Source organism: Hemiscyllium ocellatum, chromosome 50, assembly GCF_020745735.1.
Source record: "Hemiscyllium ocellatum isolate sHemOce1 chromosome 50, sHemOce1.pat.X.cur, whole genome shotgun sequence".
NCBI classification, from domain to species: Eukaryota; Metazoa; Chordata; class Chondrichthyes; order Orectolobiformes; family Hemiscylliidae; genus Hemiscyllium; species Hemiscyllium ocellatum.
The window spans coordinates 2,537,306-2,555,188 of record NC_083450.1 but is presented as its reverse complement, the minus strand read 5'-3'; the positions used below and the strand labels follow the sequence as shown (position 1 = coordinate 2,555,188).

The following is a 17,883-nucleotide window of genomic DNA, read 5'->3' as shown; positions in this document are numbered from 1 at the left end:
CATGTTCACACGTGCACACACACACTTACAGGCTGTCTCTCACATATATACACGCACATTCTTACAGTTTCTCTCACACACAGATACAGACTCATTTACACACACACACACACACACACACACTGACAGGCAGAGACACACACAGACACACACACAGACAGGCAGAGACACACACACACGCGCGCGCGCACACACACACACAGACAGGCAGAGACACACACACACACACACAAACAGACTCTCAAACATAAAGACACACAGACACACACACACAGTCACACACACACACAGTCACACAGACGGTGTGAGAGTGACTCACCCCATCACCTTCGCAATCAACTCTTTCCCTGGGCAGTTTTCCAACACCTTCCTGTTAAAATTTCATTCCCTCAGCCTGTGCTGAGTGTTGTCCTTTAACCTCCCCACCTAACCCTCTATCCCCCTCCCCCCTCTCTCTCTCTCTCTCTGCCTCCGGTGCCAGCCTAGTATTCACCCAGACTGTGCCACTTGGTGATCTGCCTCCTGGGGTTTTCCGAGACTTCCCGCCAGTGTTCCACCCCGCTGGCACTGGGGCTGAGCTGACCCAGCAGGATGGAGCCCACCACCTCGTTCTTGGTGGTTCTGTCGAAGTTGATGAGCAGTAACTCCAGGCTGACCTCCCTCAGGCTCTCTGCTCGGATCTCAAAGCTGAACAACTCGTTGAAGACCGGATTCTGTGTGCACTTCTTCATGTGGGTCTTCCTCTTCGCCACTCTCCTCCTCCCGTAGAACAGGTTCACTTTGACATAAGGGTCTGTGGTGGAGGGGGGAGGAACAACACAGGAACAGGGGTTACACAACCATCTTGCTGCGTGGGGGGGCAAACCCCAAAGACCCCTGAACATCACCCCCACTCCTAATCCTTCCCCAACAGCATCTCCCCTTCTCCATCTCTCCAGCTGAGAGATAACCAGGAGGAGGCTGCAGAGCCCCACACACGGGAGAGGGGTCAGATACCTCAGCCTCTCACTCCCAGTGAAATCCCAGACGTCCCCAAATCAGGCCTTCAATGGGCCAACTCCTGCTCAGGATCTCACTTAAACCTACCCACCCCCAGCACCCCTTCCCTCACCTTGCATTTCCCGAACCGTTTCCCATGGCCAACCCACCCTAACCTGCACATCCCTGGGCACTATGGGACAATTCCCCATGGCCAACCCACCCTAACCTGCACATCCCTGGGCACTATGGGACAATTCCCCATGGCCAACCCACCCTAACCTGCACATCCCTGGGCACTATGGGACAATTCCCCATGGCCAACCCACCCTAACCTGCACATCCCTGGGCACTATGGGACAATTTCCCATGGCCAACCCACCCTAACCTGCACATCCCTGGGCACTATGGGACAATTTCCCATGGCCGACCCACCCTAACCTGCACATCCCTGGGCACTATGGGACAATTTCCCATGGCCGACCCACCCTAACCTGCACATCCCTGGACACTATGGGACAATTTCCCATGGCCGACCCACCCTAACCTGCACATCCCTGGGCACTATGGGACAATTTCCCACGGCCGATCCACCCTAACCTGCACATCCCTGGGCACTATGGGACGATTCCCCACGGCCAATCCACCCTAACCTGCACATCCCTGGGACTGTGGGACAATTTCCCATGGCCAATCCACCCTAACCTGCACATCCCTGGACACTATGGGACAATTTCCCATGGCCAATCCACCCTAACCTGCGCATCCCTGGGCACTAGTGGGAACCAGGAGCCTGCATCCTTGCACGCTACACGTGACTCCAGCCTGGCTCCCATCAGTCAGCACCGACAACCACCCCACAGGTAGGTAACCTCTGACCCTTGCCAATCCTGTCCAGGCCCTGAGGTACGTGAACGAGGATGGTGGATTTAATAACTGCTACCTGAGAGACCGATGATGTCCATTTTGGGTAAGTGCTGGGCCTTCAGCACCACCACAGTCAGTCTGTGAGCGACGGGTTGGTAATTTACTGAAAGCAGCAGCTCCCCTCTGCTGACGCACTGCTGGAGGGATCAGAGAAAAAGATCAATACGTCAGAGAGGGATTGGCGACACCCAGCACGGTCAGCGTAACGTTCACACCCTCCCTCCGCAATCACACAGCAGGCAGTTCGGCCCCCTTGGCTCTGCTAGCCCATTGTCTACGGAGAGGACCCAGCATTCTCTTCTGCTGCTGGACTCTTCCCCCCAAGTTATTCACTGGAGATTCCAATGACTGAGCCACGGAAATCAAATGGAATATTTCCAAGTTTCCTGAGAGTGGAATTGGTGAGGCAGGTGTACCGGGCGGATGAGATGGAGCAGAGTGTTACTGTAATGGAGATCTATGAGGAAGGACCTGAGACGTTAGCCCTGATTTCCCTTCACAGACCTGCTGTGCTTTTCCAGCAACTTCTGTTTTTGATATATAGTGGGTGTACAGAGGGTGATGGGTGTCAGTGTACACCAGGCTGACGCAGCAGGCAGTTACAAAGGCAAATGGTATGTTGGCCCTGATTGCAAGAGGATTTGAGATCAGGGATAAAGATGCCTTACTGCAGTTGGACAGGCTCTTGGCTCTCTCTAGTATTGTGCAGAGTTTTGGTTTGCTTTGTTAAGAGAGGATGTTTCTGATATCGAGGAAGTGCAGCAGAGGTATCACTAAGCTGATACGCAGGACTGTCTAGAAGAAGAGATTGGTTCAACCGCATCTTTATTCAGTAGGATTTAGGAGGATGAGAAGTGATCTGATTGAAATATCGAAAATTCTCACAGGGCTGGACAGACTCAATGCAGAGAGAATGTTTCCCCAGTTGGGGAGTACAGAATGAGGGGGCGATAACCTTAGGAAACAGGTTAGATTGTTTAGGACCCAGATGAGGAAATATTTCTTCACTCACAGAATGGTGAACCTGTAGGATTTTATACTGCAGAAGGCTGTGGAGGCCACGTCATGTATATATTCAAGGCAAAGAGAGAGAAACATGTTCTCTGCAGGCTAGAGGTGTATGGGGCATATCGGGAACGTGTGAGAGCAAGGCACTGAGATAGTAGTCGGGCACGCCAGGCCCAATGGGGCCAAATGGCCTACTGTTTAGCCACACGCTGATACCTGGATTCAGTGGCGAATGGGGGAAAGGCTCAGACAGACTGGGCAGAGTGAGGGGAGTGTGCAAGACCCTGTGTCTTTTCCGGCCTACTCAAGGCCCGGGCCTACAGGAGAACAACAGGGCACGGGATGGGGCCGGCTCCTCCTAATTACCGCGAGGGGAGGATCGGGGAGTCACCTCTGTCAAACAAACACAATGTACTCTGCGCCCAACGCATTTCCCATGGTTGGGTTGCCCCGGTAACCCTCTCCATTTAAACGCGTGTAGGCCCCTGGTTCCCACACAACACTGGGAACCTGACGTCAGCCTCCTGTACAATCCTCACTATTGTTTCTCGAATTTCTCTTCTTTATCCAACTGCCTGCAGCTTGACACCAGCTAACCAATCCTCGGGGCAGCTATCAGAACCTTCCAGAATCGACAGACGCTCATTGCATTTCAATTTTAGTTCTCCCCGCACCCTCCCTCCTCCACCACCGATGCTCCTGGCCAAATATCCTTCAGCTCTACCCTCCACTTATCTGCAATTTATTTCCCCGTTCACGCTCAAAACGGACTGTCGCTGGGTGTGTTGCCCTGACAGAGAGGGCTTCCCTTCATCTTACATCCTGAAAATATCATCTCCCTCAGCACTGACCCTCCGACAGTGCGGCACTCCCTCAGCGCTGACCCTCCGACAGTGCGGCACTCCCTCAGCGCTGACCCTCCGACAGTGCGGCACTCCCTCAGCGCTGACCCTCCGACAGTGCCCACTCCCTCAGCGCCGACCCTCCGACAGTGCCCACTCCCTCGGCACTGACCCTCCGACAGTGCCCACTCCCTCGGCACTGACCCTCCGACAGTGCGGCACTCCCTCGGCACTGACCCTCCGACAGTGCGGCACTCCCTCAGACAACGCCTACTCCCTCAGCACTGACCCTCCGACAGTGCAGCACTCCCTCAGCACTGACCCTCCGACAGTGTGGCACTCCCTCAGACAACGCCCACTCCCTCAGCACTGACCCTCCGACAGTGCGGCACTCCCTCAGCACTGACCCTCCGACAGTGCGGCGCTCCCTCAGCACTGACCCTCCGTCAGGGCCCGCTCCCTCAGCACTGACCCTCCGACCACGCAGCACTCCCACAGCACTGACCCTCTGACAGTGCCCACTCCCTCAGCACTGACCCTCCGACAGTGCGGCACTCCCTCAGCACTGACCCTCCGACAGTGCGGCGCTCCGTCAGCGCCGACCCTCCGACAGTGCGGCGCTCCCTCAGCACTGACCCTCCGACAGTCCGGCGCTCCCTCAGCACTGACCATCCGAGAGTGCGGCACTCCCTCAGCACCGACCCTCCGACAGTGCGGCACTCCCTCAGCACTGACCCTCCGACAGTGCGGCACTCCCTCAGCACTGACCCTCCGACAGTGCCCACTCCCTCAGCACTGACCCTCCGACAGTGCGGCACTCCCTCAGCACTGACCCTCCGACAGTGCGGCGCTCCCTCAGCACTGACCCTCCGACAGTGCGGCACTCCCTCAGCACTGACCCTCCGACAGTGCGGCACTCCCTCAGCACCGACCCTCCGACAGTGCCCACTCCCTCAGCACTGACCCTCTGACAGTGCCCCCTCCCTCAGCACTGACCCTCCGACAGTGTGGCACTCCCTCAGCACTGACCCTCCGACAGCGCCTGCTCCCTCAGCACTGACCCTCCGACAGTGCCCCCTCCCTCAGCACTGACCCTCCGACAGCGCCTGCTCCCTCAGCACTGACCCTCCGACAGTGCCTGCTCCCTCAGCACTGACCCTCCGACAGTGCCTGCTCCCTCAGCACTGACCCTCCGACAGTGCCTGCTCCCTCAGCACTGACCCTCCGACAGTGCGGCACTCCCTCAGCACTGACCCTCTGACAGCGCCTGCTCCCTCAGCGCTGACCCTCCGACTGCGCGGCACTCCCACAGCACTGACCCTCCGACAGTGCGGCGTTCCTTCAGCACTGACCCTCCGACAGTGCCCATTCCCTCAGCACTGACCCTCCGACAGTCCGGCGCTCCCTCAGCACTGACTATCCGAGAGTGCGGCACTCCCTCAGCACCGACCCTCCGACAGTGCGGCACTCCCTCAGCACCGACCCTCCGACAGTGCCCACTCCCTCAGCACTGACCCTCCGACAGTGCCCCCTCCCTCAGCACTGACCCTCCAACAGTGTGGCACTCCCTCAGCACTGACCCTCCGACAGTGCCTGCTCCCACAGCACTGACCCTCCGACAGTGCCTGCTCCCTCAGCACTGACCCTCCGACAGTGCGGCACTCCCTCAGCACTGACCCTCCGACAGTGCGGCACTCCCTCAGCACTGACCCTCCGACAGTGCGGCACTCCCTCAGCACTGACCCTCTGACAGCGCCTGCTCCCTCAGCGCTGACCCTCCGACTGCGCGGCACTCCCACAGCACTGACCCTCCGACAGTGCGGCGCTCCCTCAGCACTGACCCTCCGACAGTGCGGCGTTCCTTCAGCACTGACCCTCCGACAGTGCCCATTCCCTCAGCACTGACCCTCCGACAGTGCCCATTCCCTCAGCACTGACCCTCCGACAGCGCCTGCTCCCTCAGCGCTGACCCTCCGACTGCGCGGCACTCCCACAGCACTGACCCTCCGACAGTGCGGCGCTCCCTCAGCACTGACCCTCCGACAGTGCGGCGTTCCTTCAGCACTGACCCTCCGACAGTGCCCATTCCCTCAGCACTGACCCTCCGACAGTGCGGCACTCCCTCAGCACTGACCCTCTGACAGCGCCTGCTCCCTCAGCGCTGACCCTCCGACAGTGCGGCACTCCCTCAGCACCGACCCTCCGACAGTGCCCACTCCCTCAGCACTGACCCTCCGACAGTGCGGCACTCCCTCAGCACTGACCCTCCGACAGCGCCTGCTCCCTCAGCACTGACCCTCCGACAGTGCGGCACTCCCTCAGCACTGACCCTCCGACAGTGTGGCACTCCCTCAGCACTGACCCTCCGACAGTGCCTGCTCCCTCAGCACTGACCCTCCGACAGTGCCTGCTCCCTCAGCGCTGACCCTTGTGCTGTCACTCTGGAGTTGGGTCTGTCTCTGCTATGACACTGCCCCCTCCACACCCCCCCCCCCACCCAGAGTGCTGTGTTGCAGAGCTGTTGTAGTTTACCCACAGTCTGTCCCGCTCCCAGACTATGGCCCAGCTGGTGTCTCAGGTACGTAGCCCTGTGCTGTGCTGGGGTTTGGAAGGGGAGGGTGCTGTGTGTGCCTACTCTCTGCTGCAGGATGGAAGGATGGCTGGTGTGCTCACACTGCCCAGTCTCACATAGTCACTGTTCAGCACCTCACCTTCCTGTACCACGGGGGAGGACCGAGTACTGCAGTCTGATGGTTAGTGGGAACTGAATGTCCATTCACACACACACATCCCCCACACAACACCACACTCTCAATGTTTCTAATGGGTCCTCCCCCTAATACAACAGCACAAGGGATGCTCATGGCTGTGTGTCTGTATGCATGTGCACACGTGTGTGTAAGAATATGTGTGTGTATATACACACACATGATGGTGGTGGGGACATATGTACGTGTGTGTGTGCATGGCTACATGTTGATGTGTGGAGACGCGTTTGCATGTATCTATTCATGTATGTAAGTACACGTGTGTGTTTGTGTGTGTGTGTCATTGTGCACATGTAGAGGGAGCTTTACTCTGTATCTAACCCCGTGCTGTCCCTTTCCTGGGAGCGTTTGATGGGGGGACTGTGTAGAGGGAGCTTTACTCTGTATCTAACCCCGTGCTGTCCCTGTCCCTGGGAGTGTTTGATGGGGGGGGACAGTGTAGAGGGAGCTTTACTCTGTATCTAACCCTGTGCTGTCCCTGTCCTGGGAGGGTTTGATGGGGGGGGGGGACAGTGTAGAGGGAGCTTTACCCTGTATCTAACCCTGTGCTGTCCCTGTCCTGGGAGGGTTTGATGGGGGGACAGTGTAGAGGGAGCTTTACTCTGTATCTAACCCCGTGCTGTGACTGTGCCCTGAACCAATCACCATCCAAACTCTCCTTTAAGCCTGAGTGGGTTGGCCTATTCTGTTGAGGCCTAGCCGCGAAGGCTTGGGGAAGTCAGGATCCTGTCACGGCCCGGCCGCCCGTGGATCCCCTCAGATTGGGATCCACTGGATCTGTGCAGTGCCCTCACCTGTATGTTCCTCTTGAGGATCTGCTGGGTGAGCCGCACTTTGCTGGTGGCAGGGTCGAGGCCGGCCAGGGGGACGGTGACCTCCCCAATCACGTCGTCACGGGAATACCGGTCAAAGCTGAGCACCAGGAAGTGAAGGACCAGTTCCTGTAGCTGGCTGTACGGGATCCCATAAAAACTGAAGGTCTCGTCAAAGACGGGGTCCAGAGTCTTCCTGAGGACCCTTGTCTTTATCTTGTGCTTCCTCTCGGGCAGGATGGTCATCTTGACGTAGGGGTCCGAGCTCTGGGTGGTTTCGTCCACGACGGGTAGGCCTCGGGCCTCCTCAATGGTCACCACCAGGGCCTTCTTCACAAAGTTGTAGTCCACCGACAGGCAGAGGGTGCCTAGTTGGACGACGGACGCTGGGGACACTGGGGTCGGGCCTTCAGAGGGGCTGGTGCTGCTGCTGCTGCTGTCTCTGGGGCAGGAGGACACGGTGTCTGGGCCTTTCTCATACTCAGTGGTGAACTGCAGCTGGTCGGGGAAGAGGGTACAGTTTGGAGGCACGGTCCCATTCTTCGGAGGCTCGGGCACTCCGCAGAGCGGCTGCCCGGAGCTCTGATGGCGCATTCTAGAGACCTTCTTCCTGTTGTTCAGAGCCTTGGGGTAGATGTTGATGCCTTTGAGCATGTGCACAAACCGGAATGGAGGGTCCTTGGACAGCTTGGGCTGCCGGTGGTGACAGCACGCCCATACAAACAGAGTCAGAGAGGCTGACACTACCAGCACCGTCGCCCCAATAAAACCCGCCACAATGGGAGAGACGTCTGTCAGAGAGAGGAGAGGACTGGGGTCAGCGAGACAAGATGGCGTCCACACTCAACAACCCACTGCAATACACACCCCTCCCACATCACCGTCCACTCAATACCCCCCACACACGCCCCTCCCACATCACCGTCCACCCAATCACCCCCACACACGCCCCTCCCACATCACCGTCCACCCAATAACCAACACACGCCCCTCCCACATCACCGTCCCCTCAATACCCCCCACACACGCCCCTCCCACATCACCGTCCACCCAATCACCCCCACACACGCCCCTCCCACATCACCGTCCACCCAATCACCCCCACACGCCCCTCCCACATCACCGTCCACCCAATCACCCCCACACACGCCCCTCCCACATCACCGTCCACCCAATCACCCCCACACACGCCCCTCCCACATCACCGTCCACCCAATCACCCCCACACACGCCCCTCCCACATCACCGTCCACCCAATCACCCCCACACACGCCCCTCCCACATCACCGTCCACCCAATCACCCCCACACACACCCCTCCCACATCACCGTCCACCCAATACCCTACACACGCCCCTCCCACATCACTGTCCCCTCAATACCCCCCACACACGCCCCTCCCACATCACTGTCCCCTCAATACCCCCCACACACGCCCCTCCCACATCACTGTCCACCCAATCACCCCCACACACACCCCTCCCACATCACCGTCCACCCAATACCCTACACACGCCCCTCCCAGATCACCATCCCCTCAATACCCCCACACACACGCCCCTCCCACATCACCGTCCACCCAATCACCCCCACACACGCCCCTCCCACATCACCGTCCACCCAATCACCCCCACACACGCCCCTCCCACATCACCGTCCACCCAATACCCCCACACACGCCCCTCCCACATCACCGTCCACTCAATAACCCCCACACACACCCCTCCCACATCACCGTCCACCCAATAACCAACACACACGCCCCTCCCACATCACCGTCCCCTCAATACCCCAAACACGCCCCTCCCACATCACCGTCCACCCAATAACCAACACACGCCCCTCCCACATCACCGTCCCCTCAATACCCCACACCCACACCTCTCCCACATCACCGTCCACCCAATAACCAACACACACACCCCTCCCACATCACCGTCCACCCAATCACCCCCACACACGCCCCTCCCACATCACCGTCCCCTCAATACCCCCCACACACGCCCCTCCCACATCACCGTCCACCCAATCACCCCCACACACGCCCCTCCCACATCACCGTCCACCCAATCACCCCCACACACGCCCCTCCCACATCACCGTCCACCCAATCACCCCCACACACACCCCTCCCACATCACCGTCCACCCAATACCCTACACACGCCCCTCCCACATCACCGTCCCCTCAATACCCCCCACACACGCCCCTCCCACATCACTGTCCCCTCAATACCCCCCACACACGCCCCTCCCACATCACTGTCCACCCAATCACCCCCACACACACCCCTCCCACATCACCGTCCACCCAATACCCTACACACGCCCCTCCCAGATCACCATCCCCTCAATACCCCCACACACACGCCCCTCCCACATCACCGTCCACCCAATAACCAACACACACGCCCCTCCCACATCACCGTCCCCTCAATACCCCAAACACGCCCCTCCCACATCACCGTCCACCCAATCACCCCCACACACGCCCCTCCCACATCACCGTCCACCCAATAACCAACACACACCCCTCCCACATCACCGTCCACTCAAAACCCCACACACACCCCTCCCACATCACCGTCCACCCAATACCCCCACACACGCCCCTCCCACATCACTGTCCACCCAATACCCCCACACACACCCCTCCCACATCACTGTCCACCCAATACCCCCACACACGCCCCTCCCACATCACCGTCCCCTGAATACCACACACACATGCCCCTCCCACATCACCGTCCACCCAATACCCCCACACACACCCCTCCCACATCCTCGTCCCCTCAATACCCCACACACACCCCTCCCACATCCCCGTCCCCTCAATACCCCACACACACCCCTCCCACATCACTGTCCACCCAATACCCCCACACACACCCCTCCCACATCACCGTCCACCCAATCACCCACACACACGCCCCTCCCACATCACCGTCCACTCAATAACCCACTCCAATATATAACACCCAACCCATACCCTGGATTCGATCCCAGTCTGTAACTCCCTCCCGGGGTATCTGTTATTCTGTATATAAACCCCACCTCGAATCCCTCGATTAGATTCCAGTCTGTAACTCCCTCCCGGGTTATCTGTTACTCTGTATATAAACCCCACCCCGAACCCCTGGATTCGATCCTAGTCTGTAACTCCCTCCCGGGGTATCTGTTATTCTGTATATAAACCCCACCCTGAACCCCTGGATTCGATCCCAGTCTGTAACTCCCTCCCGGGGTATCTGTTACTCTGTATATAAACCCCACCCCGAACCCCTGGATTCGATCCCAGTCTGTAACTCCCTCCCGGAGTATCTGTGAACACAGCTCAGACACACTATGGTGTGAGAAACGACGGTAATCATGTGCTGCTGATACTGGGTGGTGAGTTTCTGAGGGATAAGGATGAGTATGGGGTGTGCGACAGGGTTCTGGGGCAGGAGCTGGTCCATGGAATTTTTAAAAAAACTGATTCTCCTAAAGCAGTGAGGGCCTGGACTGAGCACTGGTTATAACAGATGGTCGAGAGATGCTCATCTCTGAACAGCCTCGTGACTGCAGCTGGGTTTGGGTGACGTTACACTGAGCTCTCTCTCTCTCTCTCTCTCTCTCTCTCACACACAGAGAGACACAGAGACAGACTGAGAGAGAGTGTGAGAGACAGAGAGAGAGACAGAGAGAGAGAGACAGAGAGAGAGAGACAGAGAGAGAGAGACAGAGAGAGAGAGAAGTTTCAGTGAGTAGTGAGATCTCAAACCGGGGTTCAGTGACAGTGAGGGGACAGACATTCACCTCCATCTGTCCTACAAAAGGAATCTCTCCCTCCAGTGGGGAGTTTGTAATGTGCACTACCCCAGAGAGATGTGGAGGCTACATGAATGAAAGGGTTTGAGGAGGAGGTGGGTGGACGATTGAAATATGCTGGGCGAGAGAGAGAGGAGATGAAGGAGATTGGATAGAATACTGGGATGGGCTGAATGGCCTTTTCCAGCTGCTGCCTTTCACAGTGGATGGAGCTGCGTGCCACACCATGAATGATGCAGCAGAAACATCTCAGCCATTGTTAGAGGGTTCCTAACCTCCAAGACTAGGCCTCAGCCCTAACCCTGCCAATCTACCTCCACTTTGTGTCAACATCCGGACCCTACACCCCCTCCCTATCTCTGTCACCCCCTCCAGACCCTACACCCCCTCCCTATCCCTGTCACCCCCTCCAGACCCTACACCCCCTCCCTATCCCTGTCACCCCCTCCAGACCCTGCACCCCCTCCCTATCCCGGTCACCCCCTCACTATCCCGGTCCTCTCCTCCAGCTCCTAACCCCCCTCCCCATCTCTGTAAACCCCTCCAGCCCCTACACCCGCTCTCTATCCCTGTCACCCCCTACACCCCCACCCTATCATTGTCACCCCCTCCAGCCCCTACACCCCCACCCTATCATTGTCACCCCCTCCAGCCCCTACACCCCCTCCCTATCCCAGTTCCCTCCTCCAGCCATTACCCCCATCTTTGTCAGCCCCTCCTTATCCCAGCCCCTACACCCCCTCCCTATCCCTGTCACCCCCTCCAGCCCCTACATCCCCTCCCTATCTCTGTCACCACCTCCAGCTCCTACATCCCCTCCCTATCCCGGTCACCCCCTCCAGCCCCTACACCCCCTCCCTATCCCTGTCACCCCCTCCAGCCCCTACACCCCCTCCCTATCCCTGTCACCCCCTCCAGCCCCTACACCCCCTCCCTATCCCTGTCACCCCCTCCAGTCCCTACACCCCCTCCAGCCCCTCTCTCAATTGAATTAAACGTTATGCACATCTGGGGGGGGGGGTAAGTGCTCAGGAAGGGTCAGCGGGGTTATATTCACTCCTCGTCTCTCTGTTCCCCACTCAGTGCTGCCACAACCGCTATACTGGGACCAGCGAGGGGCAGAATGGCCTGGCTGAGGGATCTGGGATCCTCTCTGTGCTGTTCCTCCACGGTATTGCCATGGTTCCTTGAAGATGGAGTCACAGATGGACAGTGTGTCGAAGAAGGTGTTTTCCTTTATTGGTCAGAGTATTGAGTACAGGGAGTTGGGAGGTCGTGTTGCGGCCGTACAGGACATTGGTTAGGCCACTGTTGGAATATTCCGAGTAATTCTGGTCTCCTTCCTAACGGAAAGATGTTGTGAAACTTGAAAGGATTTCAGAAAAGATTTACAAGGATGTTGCCAGGGTTGGAGGGTTTAGGTCAAAGTGTTGCTGGAAAAGCACAGCAGGTCAGACAGCATCTGAGGAGCAGGAAAATCGACGTTTCGTGCAAAAGCTCTTCGGGTTTGAACTACAGGGAGAGGCAGAACAAGCTGGGGCTGTTTCCCTGGAGCGCGGAGGCTGAGGGGTGACCTTATAGAGGTTTACAAAACCATGAGGGGCATGGATAGGGTAAATAGACAAAGTCTTTTCCCTGGGGTGGGGGAGTCCAGAACTAGAGGGGCATAGGTTTAGGGTGAGAGGGGAAAGATCTAAAAGAGACCTAAGAGGCAACTTTTTCACACAGAGGGTGGTACGTGTATGGAATGAGCTGCCAGAGGAAGTGGTGGAGGTTAGTACAATTGCAACATTTAAGAGGCATTTGGATGGGTATATGAATAGGAAGGGTTTGGAGGGGTATGGGCCGGGTGCTGGCAGGTGGGACTAGATTTATTTCGGATATTTGGTCAGCATGGACGGGTTGAATTGAAGGGTCTGTTTCCATGCTGTACATCTCTAAGACACTAAGACGAAGATGCTCATTGAGAGGGGGGGTAAGTCACGGTCTCCCAATGAACAGATGCATGTTTTGATACAATGAAGTCCAGGCAACCAAATCACAGGCTCCTGAATAAGTTCCTTTGGAATTAGAAACTCTACCTTGTCTATTTATCCTATCCATGCCCCTCATGGTTTTATAAACCTCTATAAGGTCACCCCTGATCTAAAAAACCCTGTTCCCAGACTAATACAGCAACTTCTGGTAGTTGAATTCCCAAGGTGATTAAAGACTGAACTGAGACACATTCCCAGGATTTTTGTGGGGATTTTTACTTATTTACAGTATGTGGGCATCGCTAGCTAGGTTCAACACTTAACGCTGATTCCTAATTGCCCAGAGGTTAATTAAGAGCCAACCACATCACCATTGGTCTGGAGTCACGTGTAGGCCAGACCAGGTCAGGATGGGAGTTTCCTTCCCGGAAGGATCTGAGGGGTTCGGGGGGGTTTATATCCAGAATAACAGATACCCCGGGAGGGAGTTACAGACTGGGATCTAATCGAGGGGTTCAGGGTGGGGTTTATATACAGAATAACAGATACCCCGGGAGGGAGTTACAGACTAGGATCTAATCGAGGGGTTCGGGGGGGTTTATATACAGAATAACAGATACCCCGGGAGGGAGTTACAGACTAGGATCTAATCGAGGGGTTCGGGGGGGTTTATATACAGAATAACAGATACCCCGGGAGGGAGTTACAGACTGGAATCTAATCGAGGGGTTCGGGGGTGGTTTATATACAGAATAACAGATACCCCGGGGAGGGAGTTACAGACTAGGATCTAATCGAGGGGTGGTTTATATACAGAATAACAGATACCCCGGGAGGGAGTTACAGACTAGGATCTAATCGAGGGGTGGTTTATATACAGAATAACAGATACCCCGGGAGGGAGTTACAGACTAGGATCTAATCGAGGGGTGGTTTATATACAGAATAACAGATACCCCGGGAGGGAGTTACAGACTAGGATCTAATCGAGGGGTGGTTTATATACAGAATAACAGATACCCCGGGAGGGAGTTACAGACTAGGATCTAATCGAGGGGTGGTTTATATACAGAATAACAGATACCCCGGGAGGGAGTTACAGACTAGGATCTAATCGAGGGGTGGTTTATATACAGAATAACAGATAACCGGGAGGGAGTTACAGACTAGGATCTAATCGAGGGGTGGTTTATATACAGAATAACAGATACCCCGGGAGGGAGTTACAGACTAGGATCTAATCGAGGGGTGGTTTATATACAGAATAACAGATAACCGGGAGGGAGTTACAGACTAGGATCTAATCGAGGGGTGGTTTATATACAGAATAACAGATACCCCGGGAGGGAGTTACAGACTAGGATCTAATCGAGGGGTGGTTTATATACAGAATAACAGATACCCCGGGAGGGAGTTACAGACTGGAATCGAATCGAGGGGTTCGGGGGTGGGGTTTATATACAGAATAACAGATACCCCGGGAGGGAGTTACAGACTGGAATCTAATCGAGGGGTTCGGGGGTGGTTTATATACAGAATAACAGATACCCCGGGAGGGAGTTACAGACTGGAATCTAATCGAGGGGTTCAGGGTGGGGTTTATATACAGAATAACAGATACCCCGGGAGGGAGTTACAGACTGGAATCTAATCGAGGGGTTCGGGGTGGGGTTTATATACAGAATAACAGATACCCCGGGAGGGAGTTACAGACTGGAATCTAATCGAGGGGTTCGGGGGTGGTTTATATACAGAATAACAGATACCCCGGGAGGGAGTTACAGACTGGAATCTAATCGAGGGGTTCGGGGTGGGGTTTATATACAGAATAACAGATAACCGGGAGGGAGTTACAGACTGGAATCGAATCAAGGGGTTCAGGATGATTTATATACAAAATAACAGATACCCCGGGAGGGAGTTACAGACTGGAATCTAATCGAGGGGTTCAGGGTAGTTTATATACAGAATAACAGCTCCCTGGGTGGTAGTTACAGACTGGAATCTAATCAAGGGGTTCGGGGTGGTTTATATACAGAATAACAGCTCCCTGGGAGTGAGTTACAGACTGGAATCTAATCAAGGGGTTCGGGGTGGGGTTTATATACAGAATAACAGATACCCCGGGAGGGAGTTACAGACTGGAATCTAATCGAGGGGTTCGGGGGTAGTTTATATACAGAATAACAGCTCCCTGGGTGGTAGTTACAGACTGGAATCTAATCAAGGGGTTCGGGGTGGGGTTTATATACAGAATAACAGATAACCGGGAGGGAGTTACAGACTGGAATCGAATCAAGGGGTTCAGGATGATTTATATACAAAATAACAGATACCCCGGGAGGGAGTTACAGACTGGAATCTAATCGAGGGGTTCAGGGTAGTTTATATACAGAATAACAGCTCCCTGGGAGGGAGTTACAGACTGGAATCTAATCGAGGGGTTCGGGGCGGGGTTTATATACAGAATAACAGATACCCGGGAGGGAGTTACAGACTGGAATCTAATCGAGGGGTTCAGGGTGGTTTATGTACAGAATAACAGATACCCGGGAGGGACTTACAGACTGGAATGTAATCGAGGGGTTTGGGGGTGGTTTATATACAGAATAACAGATACCCCGGGAGGGAGTTACAGACTGGAATCTAATTGAGGAGCTCAGTGAGGTTTAGAAAGAGAATAACAGGTGACAAATGGGGTTCATGGTCATCATTAGACTTTAATCCCAGATTTTAAAAAAATTGAATTCCATCTGACGTAGCGGGATTTGAACCTTGATCCCACGGACATTACTTCGGTATGGGGCAGAGGTGATTTTATGACTGGACTGTTGATCTAGAGACCTAGGTCATGTTTTGGGGACCTGGTTCAATTCCTACCAAGGCAGCTGGTGGAATGGGAATTCAGTTTTTAAAAAAAAAATCTGGAATTAAGCATGTAACTATGACCATGAATCAATTATCAGAAAAACCCCGTCTGGTTCAGTAATATCCTTTTGGGAAGGAATCTGCCATCCTTACCCGGTCTGACCTACGTTAGATTCCAGAATCACAGCAATGTGGTTGGTTTGAAACTGCCCTCTCGGCAGTTAGGGATGGGTATTAAACACCATCTCGCCAGCGACACCGTGAATGAATAAAGCTCTCTGGATTAACAGTCCGGTGACATTATCACAAGGCCTCCCCTTCTGGGGCTGCTTCCTAGTGTTTTACCCCTCCCCTGGGTTTGAGAGAAGGTGAAAGTTTGCTCCGCAGAATTGCGAGGAGGGTTGGAAAGCAGAGTGAGTTGGGGATGGTGTGGTGGGTTGGAGGGGCTGTGGGGGAAACAAAGTCTGGTTTTGCAGGCAGGGTGTGCCTGGAGCGCTTTTGGATAATGATCTCTCTGTTTACTGGGTTGACTGGGGAGGTGGGGGGGGGGGGGGGTGGATTGATTGGGTCTTTATTAACAATAGGGAGAAGGCAAGGCACAGACACACGCACACACACACCACACACACAGAGAGAGACAGCCTTGAAATAGACATCACGTCATTCTCCCCAAACTCAGCTCCACAAACACACAAGTGAACCTGGCAGATTGCAAAAAATCAGCCCCAGCATTTTAACATTACAATGCTGCAGGGACATCTTGTACAATCTGTGTGTGTGTGTGTCTGTGTGTGTGTGGGGGTGGGTGTCTGTGTGTCTCTCTGTTTGTGTCTGTCTGTGTTTGTGTGTGGGGTGTGTGTGTCTCTGTGTGGGTGGGTGTGTGTCTGTGTCTGTGTGTCAGGGTGTGTGTGTCTGTCTGTGTCTGTGTTTGGGGTGTGTGTGTGTGTCTGTGTTTGTGTTTGGGGTGTGTGTGTGTCTCTGTGTGGGTGGGTGTGGGGGTGTGTGTCTGTGTGTGGGGTGCATGTGTGTGTGGGTGGGTGTCTGTGTGTCAGGGTATGTGTGTGTGTCTGTGTTTGGGGTGTGTGTGTGTGTCTCTGTGTGGGTGGGTGTGGGGTGCATGTGTGTGTGTGTGTCTCTGTGTGGGTGGGTGTGGGGTGCCTGTGTGTCTGTGTGTGTGTGGGTGAGGGGGAGAGAGACAGGATGGATTCAAACATCTTAAACACAATATTTAAATGACAAACCACACAGAATACAATAATGGCTCAATAAACCCAGAAATTAAAACGAAAATCTCGAACCCCTGACCCAATACAATTCAGAGTGAAATGAGGAAAAAAGAACTACATTTTGCAAATAGGATTTTTAAAAATATGTAAACATTTTAAATGCAACCCTTCCACAAATGCATGGCGTTTTATTTGGTGAGGGGGAGGCCCGGGTTGTAGAGAGGTCTATACACTGCACTAATCCATCTACGTAGAAAGGTTGCATTTTAACATTAGGTTTTAAGATTTTCCCCTCTTTTATACAGCCACCCCCTAAATTAAATTGCAAAACTCACCGAAGGAGGGTCTGATGTTGGTGATTTCAGCCATTTTTTATTTTGGAAATTATTCTTTCTTATTTTTCTCTCGCTTTTATAAAGCTCCTGGAGGATGCTGTTCTCGAACCTGCGTCTCTCTCTCTCTCTCCTCAGCACCGCAGCTGCGACGAGCTCCGACGGAAAGACCCGAGCGCCGCCTTCGGCAATCTCCGGTCGCCGAGGTGGGTGGGTGGGGTTTTTAGGAGGACCCGCCTACCTGACGGAAACACACGAGCGCTTCCCCTCCCCCCCGCCCGCTCAGGGAAGCCGCCGAGGTCTGGCCCCGCCCAGAGCACCCCGATCCCAGCCAGCGC

General features: G+C 55.0%; 1 protein-coding gene across 1 annotated transcript; it reads right to left on the bottom strand.

The window, feature by feature from the left end:
- Nucleotides 1–482: 482 nt before the first annotated feature.
- LOC132805576 (synaptotagmin-11-like) lies at nucleotides 483–17,582 on the bottom strand. Its single transcript, XM_060820705.1, has 4 exons — nucleotides 17,549–17,582; nucleotides 7,318–8,126; nucleotides 1,919–2,042; nucleotides 483–793 (listed from the first exon to the last, which is right to left on the bottom strand). Exons 1-4 carry the CDS (start codon nucleotides 17,580–17,582, stop codon nucleotides 483–485), a joined length of 1,278 nt encoding a protein of 425 aa, XP_060676688.1.
- Nucleotides 17,583–17,883: the final 301 nt, after the last annotated feature.